Below are 10814 nucleotides of genomic sequence, written 5' to 3' on the forward strand. Positions count from 1 at the left end.
GCCTGGGTATTGATCCCTTATCAGATATATGATTTACAGTATATTCTCCCATTCTGTGGGCTATTTTTTTTTTTTAAACTGTTGATAGTGTCTTTTGATGCACAAATCCTAAAAATTTTCATGAGGTGTGATTTGTCTTGTTTTTGTCCACGCCTCTGGTCTCATATCAAAATCATGGTCAAGTCCAATGTGGTAAAGCCTGTGTCCTACGTTTCTTCTAAGAATTTTGTTTTAGGTCCTTGACCTACTTTAATTTTACATAAGGTGTGAAGTAAGGGTTCAGCTTCATTCTTTGGTATGTGGATGTCCTGTTTTCCCAGCACCATTTGCTGAAAAGACAGTCCTTTCTCCCCACAGTGGTCTTGGCAGCCTTGTAGAAAATCCGTTGACCACATATGTGGTTTATTTCTGGGTTCTCTATTCTGAACACTCAAGGAAGACCCTCTGCAGACGTCTCTCTGCTACTCTCTCCTTATTGGCACCCTGGCTGCCTGCCTCCCACCTTCCAGCTACAGGATCTTTTGATCAGCAGGACTAGCTGGGTTGACCCACATGCAGACACAGGCAGGCAGAGCAGCTGTGGAAATCCGGAACCATGAGCAAGTCATGTCTGCACAGGTGTTGGGGGTCCTAGAAAGAGCACATAACTCTCAGGCCTGCGGGAACACGGACAGCCTTTCCTAGAAGGCTGGGCTCAGCGACCCCACTCCCGATGCCTGGGCGCTGGAGCCTAGCAGAAGCGACAGCAGACACTGCATACACGAACACTGGTTTCCAGGCAGGCGGGGACTTGCAGCCTCAGCTCCAACCAGGCCCGGGACTTAAGTCTTCCCACGGCCCTAACGGCTGGCAACCATGCTGCTGTGCGGCCACGCATCCACTCGACTTCATGATTATGCACCTACTGTGTGCAGGTCCAGGGCGAGCAGACAGAGCCCTTAACCGCGTTGCCTGCCGGATACCTGGCTAGGGGAAGCGGTGCGGGGGCCGAGCTGGATGGAGGGCTTGCAGGCAAAGGGGCTATCGTACTTGTGAGGCTCAGCCCCAGGCAGGCCCCTGCGGGCGAGGCCGGACCTTGGTCAAGGACGTTTCGGCTGAGAGGCCGCCAGGCTCGCCCGCAGGCGCGCTGGGCGAGGGGCCCCTCTGGGCCAGCACTGCTCTCCAGAGGGATAGAGTGAGGCTGGCCTAGCGGGACGGGCTGCAGGGTCTCGGCGGGTCCTGCCCCGCGGCTAAGCAGCGGCCCCCACCCTGTTCCGACCTCAGCTTCCCGAAAGCCGTGTCCCCGCGCCCCAGAGAGGACCCCAAGTCCGCCAGCTGTCCCCCCACCCGCCCCGGCCTGCTTGCGGCTTCCTCCCGCTCGGCCACTGCCGCGGAGGAAGTCCCAGGAGGGGTCTACACGGTCCCCGGCCCGCCCACGCGGGGATGACAGCGGAAGCCGAACCCCGCGGAGGCCCGGGCGTCCCCCAGCCCTGCGGCGCCCCCTGGACNGCAACCGCATCATCGGCGCCAAAGACCACGCGTCCATCCAGATGAACGTGGCCGAGGTGAGCCGGGAGGAGGCAGCGGGCCCGGAAGCCTCCAGGGTGGTCGGAGCCCGGTCGGGGTGGTCTAGGCGGCTGATCACTCCCGGACCCCAGATTTAGGGTTGAAGGTTTTTGGATGTCTTGTGACTCGCGTTGACGACTTGCAGGTTGACAAGGTGACAGGCAGGTTCAACGGCCAGTTCAAAACCTATGCGATCTGCGGGGCCATCCGCCGGATGGTGAGTGTCCCCTGGCCCTGCGCATCGGGCGCGCGGTTGAGTGGGGAGGCCCGAGTGGATTTGTGGGCAGAGTAGGTTAACTTGTGGGGCTCAGCCGGTCGCCCGCCCCTTCCTGGGGTGGAATAGGGGTGCTAAGGGGCCCAGGACAGGACCCCCCCTGAGAAAGCACTCAGGTGAGCCCCGCCCCCCGGTAGTGAGGTGCGAGGCTGTCCCCACTGGACTTCCCGCCAGCTGGGGGTAGCAGGGGAGATAGCGAGTGCTTTTTTTCCCAGGGTGAGTCCGACGACTCCATTCTTCGACTGGCCAAGGCCGATGGCATCGTTTCAAAGTGAGTGAGATGGGCTGCGTTTGGGCACAGAGGCCAGGGACCTCTCCTGAAATCAGGTTTTAACGTTGTCCTTACTTCTGTCCTAGGAACTTCTGACCGGAGAGGATCATGGATGTGAGATATTTGTCGTAAATAAATAACAAAAATAGCAAAACCCCCTGTGTTGGTTCATTCTGTGCTTGTGGGTACGTTCCTTGGGGCGTCGGGGTCAAAGCTGCCGTGTGGCTGGACGAGGCCAGTTGGCCGAAAGGAGACAACCTACAGAGCACTTTGCAAAACCACATTTTACTTCGAACCACAAATACGTTACCATTTGCAAACAAATGACACGTGACTTGACCTTGAGGTCAGTCAAGCTTAGCACGCTTTTAAATGCACAGCTGCTGCCCGCTGCTGCGAGCCGCGCCAGGCCCTGAGACGCCTCTCGGACGTCTGGGTTCGTTCTAGAGAATGAGGAGTTCAGGCTGAAGTTTGGCTTCAATACTGGCTTTGCTGCGGTGATTACTGAACATCACACACGAGCAGCCTTCGGAACCAAGGACAGGACACACCGAATGGGGAGCTAGTCTGTGAAGGACTAAACTTTACTACGGAACACACAGACCTAAGCTGCTGTCAGCTGTTCTAACACCTGTATGGAAGTCGTGGAGGATGAGGGCACATGCCCTCTTGAGGTGAAGTTGGGGAGTCCGTCCCTTACAGTGCTCGTACCGCTAGAATGTCCTTGAGATCCGATGGTGGCTGTGCACCTTGCTGTCCGGGAGAAAGGTGCCTGGACCTCAGAGCTCCCACCCTCTTCCACGTGGGACACATGCAGGTCGGGCCGGCGGAGAGGACAGAGTTCGCCCACAGTAAGTAGGGTTGGAATACGGTCTTGGGGGCCGTGTCCTCCCTCCCGCAGGCTCCCCAGTGGCCTGCGCAGACACGGGGCTGAGGTCCAGGCCGCGCTGCTGGTGCCTGAGTGCTGTGATGAGCACAACTGGTGTCTCCTTTTGGCAAAAGCATCAGTTCACAGGATACAGGGTGGGGCTGTTGCACAGACTGACAGCTTTCTAGGAGAGCAGCAGGGAAGCAGCTTAATGGCCCAGCTGCCTCAGGGACGAAAACTGTCCTCGGTTCTTCAGTGTTTGACGGGCAGCGAGCTGGAGGACTGGGTCCCAGGATGTGCAGGAGGGACACAGGCCTGCACACAGGTGGCAGCCAGCACTCCCTGGGCTTGCTTAGCGTGACAGCCAAGACTGCTTCCTCCTGCCTAGGAAGAAACCAGCGTGTGCACCCTCTCCCCGGGGAGCTGGAGCAGCCGGCCCCCCATGCCCGGGGTGAGCATGGCTCCACGTCACAGCCTCAGCAGCTTTCCACCACGTTTCGTCTCCCTTAAAAGACTCTTCAAACCAAATCGCAAGTAACAATAAATACACTGCTTTTCTTCATCACAATATTGCTGAGAAAGATCCAGAGCCAAGAGCAAGCAGTCCGTCATCCTGAAGGTCCAGAGTGTGGCCGGCAAGCAGGGGCTCGGGGTGAGAGGGGAAGGGTGGGTCCCCCCGTGAGGTGGGCTAGTGTCTGCGCCGAGACCTGCTGGCGTGTGTGACGCTCGGGCCTCAGGATTTCACAGTGACACGATGCTTGGAGTACAGAGTGAGAGAAACCGGAGGCTGCCCTAGCTGCGTGCACCTAATGCCAGAGCTCCGCCTGCGGAAGGACGCAGGGGAGACCGGCGGGCTCGGCTGGGCCGGGAGGGGGCCGGGCTGTGACCGCAGCTGAAAACCCGAAATAGCCAAGACTAATGTTTGGACACATTAACTTCAGCAACTTCAGCATGTTCAGCAAGCCCTGGGAGCCCCGATGTCCCCTGCGAGGCGAGCGCGGTGGCGGCGGCGGTTTGCGGAAGCCCAGGCGGCGCAAAGGGAAAAGATCCGAAATGGCCACTTGAGGAGGATCAGGGTCCGTCTCAGGCACATGAAAAAAGAACTAAAACTTCACGTTCTGCTCACGTAAAAATGCGAGAAAATTCTCAGGAATGTGCCATGGCGGGTGGTGCGCTTTGGAATGAACGCAGTGTCTCTCCAAGGAAGCAGGTGTGCAGGGACGGCATCGGTGGCGAGGGCGGGCGCCTCCCCGCCGGGCGGCCGCTCACGCGGGAACGGGGCGCGGGGCGCACACCTGGAGGCCGGGCAACGTCCCTCGGGCCCTGAGTGCTGGTGGCGTGGGAGGGGTGGCCGCCATCCCCGCGGAGGCCCGGCGGGGCTAGAACTGCTGTGTGAGGCGTCTGTAGTGGGGCAACACCTGGCTCTCGGGGAGGTAGAGCGCGAGCTCCAAGGCCACCAGCACCGTGAACTCAAACCCGATCAGATCCCTTCTGTTGAACCGAAACCTTTCCTCCAGCTTCTGCAGGGGAGGAGGGAGCAGGGAGGTTACGAGGCGCCCGGGGTCTGCACCAGCCCCCGACCCCTTCCAGGGCCAGCAGGGGCGGGNTCTTGGCCGCGAGCAGCACGCACGCCCCCGCGCACAGCTTGCGGTTCTGCTTGTTGAGTTTGCCCTGCAGGACGAGCTTCTCGAAGTACACGTAGGCCATGGACACCGTCACGGGCTCCAGGCTGCACTCCTCAGAGAGGTTCCGCATCTCCCGTTTTAAACTGCGGGTTTACACGGAAGCCGGGTGCTGACGGGCCGAAGAACTGGCCACCCTCGCCCTGCTCCAGGGTGGCCCTCGGGCCGCTGAGAAAGCGCGTTTCCTCCATCCAGGCGGGTGCGGCCCAGCGCCGCCGTCTGCAGCTTGCTGGACACGGGGGCAGGTGCCGGCTTCCCCCCCGCCCCTCCGGCCCCCGCCCTCGAGCTGTACCAGAGAGCCCGCCATGTCCTCCAGGGGACGTCACAGAGGGCAGAGGCCCTGCTCCCCTGTCACTGTGAGGGGGGCGACGTGGGGAGGAGACGGCACTGTGGAAAGGCCCCGAGGCAGTGTCTGGACCTTCAGCGAAGCCCCTGTTGGTGCCGGTGAGGGGGGCCGTGAGGTGTGGGCGACGAGGACCCAGGGAAGGGCACTCCCGGGCTCCAGGCGGCCCACCGCGTACTCGCCGTGAAGTCTTGGGCAAGCCTCCTCGGCCCTCGATCCCATCTGTCAGAGGGGGTCACCACAGGGCCCACCCCCTGCGTAGTCACGGGCATCAGGAAGGGCTAGCAGGTGCGGGTGCAAGAGGCACGGAGGCAGCCTGAGCCGTGGAGGTGGTGGGTCAGGGGGGTGGGGAGCTGCTGATGTTGGCCTGGTCAGATGGCAGGGGGGGACTTGGGTGGGGCACACCTAGACTTGTCAAGCTAGGAACCTACTGGAAACGCAAGAGGGGAGGAACAGCCCCATCACGGTGGTGGGGCCCCGAGATCGCGCCTCAGCCCCCCTTACCTCCTGATTTTGCTCAGTGTCAGTTTGATGTGTGGGAACTTCTCCCGGAAGGTCTCATTCATGTCCTTCTTGAGGTCGGAGGGCTTCACGTACTCTATTACAGTGGTCTGCGTGAGAGAAGGCCGCAGGGTAGGGGGTCAGCCTGCGCAGCCCTGGGGGCCCAGCCGCCCGAGCCCCGGGGGGCTGATTTCACACCAGCCTGGGTCTGCAAATGGCTTCAGGTGGCAGATCAGAGGATATGAGGGCAGAGAGTCTCAGGGCCTGGGATGCAGAGGGGCGACCCAGGGTGCCAGGGCTGTGGGGTCAGCGCAGCCTTCTGGCCTACTGCACACGCCCCCTGCCCCGAGGTGCTGGTGCCCTGGGGCGGGGGGCTCAGCAGCCCTGCCCTGGCAGCTCACCCTCAGCCTGCCCGGGGCATGTGGAGTGGGCCTGCGCCGGCGCCCAGCTTACCATGTACGATGCGAAGATGAGGACCCGCTTGTGCTTGCCGCAGGGCCACTGCGGGTCATCCAGGAGGTTGGGGTTATACTCCAGTGCGTCCCCTGCGTCAGTCCCTGTGTGCAGAGGACAGCCCTGACCGACCATGAGCCCGCGGCTCTGGCAACCCAAGCCTCAGCTAGAACCCTGGTCTAGTGCCTGGGGAACAATGTTCCTGGGATCTGGGAGGGACTCGAGCCATAGTTCCCTGTCCCTAAGGGCTGGGTAGGTGTCCTGACCCAGGGACCCACTGCCCCTGTCCCGGAGCCATCTGTGGACACGGGATCTCCCCACTGCCTGGTTGGGTGAAACACAGGCCGTCTGCTCCCTCCTCTCCTGACCCTTTTCCCAACCCTGGCTCCCCGTCCGGACCAGGGGCCGTGGGCTTCAATGTGGCTCTGGTCTGCCTGCCACAGGGTGTCCCTGGCCCGGCCGGTGTGGCTGCCTGCCTGGCGCCCGGTTAGGGCACGTGGGGCTACCTAGATCCGTGCCCGTTGGCGCTGACTTGGCCGGGGTAGGTTTGTATCTTGACCCTGGCAGAGCCCGGGGGACGCTGGGCCGGGGCTGGGGCGGCAGGGCGTGGCTGTCCGTCTTGTGTGCGACCAGGGCGTTGGTAGGGTATAAGAACTTGGCGTAAGACACCACCTGGAGGGGCAGGGGTGTCAGGGCTCAGTCCCACTCATCCCTTGGTCCACGGCCCTCTCCTAAGACCAGAGGCCCAGCCAAGCTGTGCCTTACCCCTTCCGCTGCAGGAAGGCCCCAAATGCCACCCTCACGGGGACAAGGAGGACCCACCGAGAACCAATGCTCCCAGGCAGCCCTCCCTATTAGCCCTGCACTAACAGTTGATGCCAAGAACGTTCCAGAAAGCCACTCTTGCCATCCCCCATGTGGGATCTGCAACACAAGAACCTTCTTGCTGCCTCTGAAGCCCTTGACCTCTGACTGCCAGCACAGAGGCGGCACCTGGAACCCCTTCCAACTCATGCCGTTTCCCCTCACCTGGCCGATGTGTGAGGTGGGGGGGAGGGGCGGGTGTCCTCACAGGGCTGTGTGGCTTCCTCCCGACACCTTGCAGTTAGGGGTCAAGGTGTGTTCACGGTCTCGGCCAGCCCAAGCTCCAGCCCACCCGCCGGCCCCGCCGTGCGCGGCCTCCACTCTTGCCTTTCCGTCTGCTCCCAGCTCGACGCCCTCCAGTTCAAAGACCATCTCAGAAGACACGGAGACGCCGCCCGACGGATGTCTCTGCTTCTGGCTGTCCAGCCTCAGGTCACTGCAGTGCACAGGCGGGAGGCGGCTGCTGGGCCTTCCTGTCCCCGGAGGCGGCAGGGGAGCAGGGGCTCTGGGCACAGCAGCTCACCCCCGGCTCTGCACCTGCGAGGCCCAGAGCTTGAGGGCGGGAACCACGCCGGCACTGCCACAGGCACAGGGGAAGGACCCCCGCCCCGCGCACTTCCTGCGGGGACGCCTGCAGGCTGGCGGACTGGGGCAGCGCTGGCCTCTCCCTGACGTCACCCCCCCGCCCCCCGCCCCCCGGGGTCAGGTCCCTGGTGCCGTCTCTGCCCTGACAGTCACCCCCTCCTTCCCGGAGCTCTGCCGGGACACACTCGCCTGGAATGGCCACGAGGGCGCATCCCCATGAGGAGGGACGTCCCGGGGCATCTCCGTGCACCTAACGGCGCGGACACACCCTTCCTGGAGAACCAGGACCCGAGTGGCCTTCCACGCTCCCGAGAGGCTTTGGCAGAAGCAGATCTGCTGGCCTTGGCGCGAGGCCGCTGCGAGCCTGGGGGGGCCCAGCCCACGCCCCCCACGTCACTCACCTGACCCGCAGGCCTTCTCCATAGGGCAGGACGGAGAAGGCCGCGCACAGGGACCGCTTGGCGCAGATCAGCACAATCCTGGGGGGAGGGGTTGGTCAGAGCAGGTGGCAGGTGTTTCCAGGAGGAGGCTCCCTCCTGCCTAGACGGGGGTGACGCAAGCTGCCCGGGGTGTCCCGGGGACGGAGGGCCAGTCGGTCTGGCTGTCCCCGGCCTCGCCCGTTCCCTGCAGGTGCTGAGCGAGGGCGCGCCATCTGGCTGGCAGGTGCGTCCCCTCCAGGCGACGAGCAGCACAGGAAGGTGTCGCCTGGCCCGTGCAGGCAGGGGGAGGTCAGTGGTTGGAGGACACCAGAGCAGAGGCATGTGCCCAGAGGACGGTTCGGTTCGGGGAGCCTGTCCTCAGCCTACCTGGGGGCACCGAGGAAGCCAAGAAGCACCTACTTCTACGTCCCGAGCCACCCTGAGCCATGCTAGCCAGGAGGTGGCCCTGCACGGGGCGGCTGTGGCAGGAAGGCCAACCCCCCCCTCCCCCCCAGCCCCGGGCCAGCGCAGCTCCAGCAGGGGGAGACTCCCTCTTCTCTGGGTGCGACTGCTGGGCCCTCGGGGCTCCCTGGAGCCAGCCCTGCGCTCGGGCCTGTTCCTCAGCAGCAGCATGAGCCGGGCACACTGGGGGGCACGCTGGGGGGTGTCCAGGCCACTGCTGAACACAGGGCTCCCTGACAGGGCCTCCTGGTGGACGTCTGGCAGCGTGGCTTCCTGCAGGGCAGGGCGCTGAGCTCAGATGCCTCAGGGCCTGCAGGACAGGGCGTGGGGGATGCGCCAGGAACGCCCTAGGGCGCCCGCCCAGCACCCACGGGCGCAGAAGCTCCTCAGGGTGGCGTGGCTGCACCCTGGTCTGAGGCAGCTGGGTCTCGGCTTTTAGTTTAGCCTCCCCTCTGCCGCCCATCTCTCCTGGCCACGGTCCACTGCCACGCCCGCTCTGCGTTGGCAACGTCCCTTCACCGCAGCGCTCCTACTCAAGCTCGTGCACCTGGTGGCTCTTCACCCGGGACACCGGAGGGGAGCGGGGCGGCAGGAGCTGCTCGCTGACGCGGGGCTCGAGGGTGGACGTGCAGGGCAGCGCCAGGGCTGCACACACGGGCCCGGGATCGCACTCCAGCTCTGCCTCGCGGCGGCCGCACACCTGCTCCCGCGGCACATGGTACCTGCTGTTCCTCGTGTCATACTGTCGCATGTTCTTGATGAAGTGAGTCTTCTTCAGGCCTTTGTGCCTTGGGGAGCCGGATATGTGTTTGGTTCTGCAAGGTAAGCCCCAGGTCACTCTCCCCTTCCTCGAGAACCCCCCTGGCCTCAGAGCCTGGCGGCTGGGGCGCGCAGGGTCTCAGAGCCAGTGAAACTCTCACCTCTGAACGGAGGCACATCCCACGGCATCTTCCAGGAACTCGAGAGAGCAGCGCTGGGAGGCGACTCGCCGTCTGTGAAAAGACAGGACAGGGCCTCAGCTAACGACCAGAGAAACGTGCTCCCGGGCTTCTCCCCGCTGAATGGCAGCCCACAGCCACGGGGTCCGGAGCCCGTCTGTGACCACGTCTGAGTCTTGGGCAAGACTCAGGACCAGACTTTGCCAGAAGAATACAAGAGGGACCAGCGTCCTGGTCTGCTGCTGCCCGTCGCCTCCCGGGACTCAGCCCTGCACGTCCCGAGAGCTCCTCTCTGGCCTAAGATTGGCACGGCAGGCCCCACTCAGCCACAGCAGGCAGAAGGCAAGGAGGGGCTTCAGGAAGTCTCCAGGACTGGAGCGCCGCGCCTGGAGGGCTCCCAACCTCCCACCCCACGTCAGGGGGCTTCTCAAGCTAGAAGGCTCAGACCCTACGTGGACTGCACACGAAGATCGTAAGCCCAGGTTACTGGCGCCAAGGCGCCCACCTGGTCACTTGACAGCCCCTTAGTCTTCGTGGGGCTCACGAGCACACCCCACACCCCCGACGGGAGGGAGGCTCGCGGAGGCCAAGGCCGTGTGGCCTGGGAAATGAAGCCGCACAGGTCATGAGCTCAGCCTGGGCCGGCACGTGCCGGGTGGCTGCTCCGGTGTCCGCGGCACCATTTCCTTCAGAGTGTGAGCGGGTGCGGGCTCCTGGGAGCTGCAGCCTGTCGGGGAGCAACGCTGTTCCCCAGCAGGACCCCTGGCTTACAGGCCAGGCCCAGCGTGGCCAGGCCACCTCACCAGGTGGGGCCAGGCTGGAATCCAGGTCACTACGAGCCAGCGAGTCCCCAAGGAGCCATCGTGCACTCAGGGGCTCAGCCACCACCGCCCGCCACCGATCAACTGCCTATGGCAGCGCAGAGCAGCTCGGCCCCTGCCCGAGATGACGCAACCAGGGTAGTCCGGGGGGCCCCAAGGCTGTCACCTTGAAGCCACAGCCCACGCTCCACTTATTTCTTTGAGACGACAAAGACAGCAGAAGCTTGTTGAAAAGAAACTAGAATTGAACACAGTGCAAACTCCAGTGAAATGCCGGGTGTCTCAGAGTGGCGCCACCTCCCAGGGGCTGGTGGGGACGCAGGGCATCCGCCCACTGGAGGACAGTGCCTGGGGGGGGCGGGCACCAGGGCAAGGGGGCCTCTGGGACGGGGCCTGAGGCCTGGCCAGGTGGCGGCAGGACATGCAGCAGGGGCCTCCGCAGGCAGGTGTGCTGGCTGCGTGCGAGGCAGCAGGGGGCCGTGTCGGGCATCCACCCTGAGAAGCCTGGGGTGGGCGCAGGGGAGCGGTGACCCCGTGGCAGGCGAGTAGCTGGGTGAGCAGGACCAGGCCCAGCAAAACAGCCGGCTTAGGTAGAGCCCGGCCGTCCCTGGGGGCGTCTGGGCCGCTCTGCTGGGCCGGGCTCAGAGGCCCCGGGGGCAGCCCCGCGCGACTTCCTCAGGCTCATTTCCTCGGCTCATTTCCCAGGCGGCGCCCTGGTGACTCCCGCACGCCCGGGAGCTGGTGCGCAGGCCCGGGGCGGCTGGGGGCCCCCCCGCGGGCGCCCCCCA

The 10814-nt window shown here is 63.8% G+C and overlaps 1 protein-coding gene across 1 annotated transcript in view; it reads right to left on the reverse strand.

The window, feature by feature from the left end:
• Window positions 1–2356: 2356 nt before the first annotated feature.
• Window positions 2357–10814, reverse strand: part of CABLES2 (Cdk5 and Abl enzyme substrate 2) — a gene marked incomplete at its 5' end in the record, with an annotated part of 13866 nt that continues 5408 nt past the window's right edge. The window contains 9 exons of the mRNA XM_077756806.1: window positions 2357–4478; window positions 4540–4726; window positions 5488–5594; window positions 5938–6041; window positions 6444–6609; window positions 7129–7237; window positions 7788–7865; window positions 8990–9082; window positions 9188–9259. Coding sequence (XP_077612932.1) covers window positions 4338–4478; window positions 4540–4726; window positions 5488–5594; window positions 5938–6041; window positions 6444–6609; window positions 7129–7237; window positions 7788–7865; window positions 8990–9082; window positions 9188–9259 — 1057 coding nt within the window. The remainder of the gene's footprint in view (window positions 4479–4539; window positions 4727–5487; window positions 5595–5937; window positions 6042–6443; window positions 6610–7128; window positions 7238–7787; window positions 7866–8989; window positions 9083–9187; window positions 9260–10814) is intronic.

Source organism: Crocuta crocuta, unplaced genomic scaffold (assembly GCF_008692635.1).
Source record: "Crocuta crocuta isolate KB4526 unplaced genomic scaffold, BGI_CrCroc_1.0 scaffold613, whole genome shotgun sequence".
Lineage (NCBI taxonomy): Eukaryota > Metazoa > Chordata > Mammalia > Carnivora > Hyaenidae > Crocuta > Crocuta crocuta.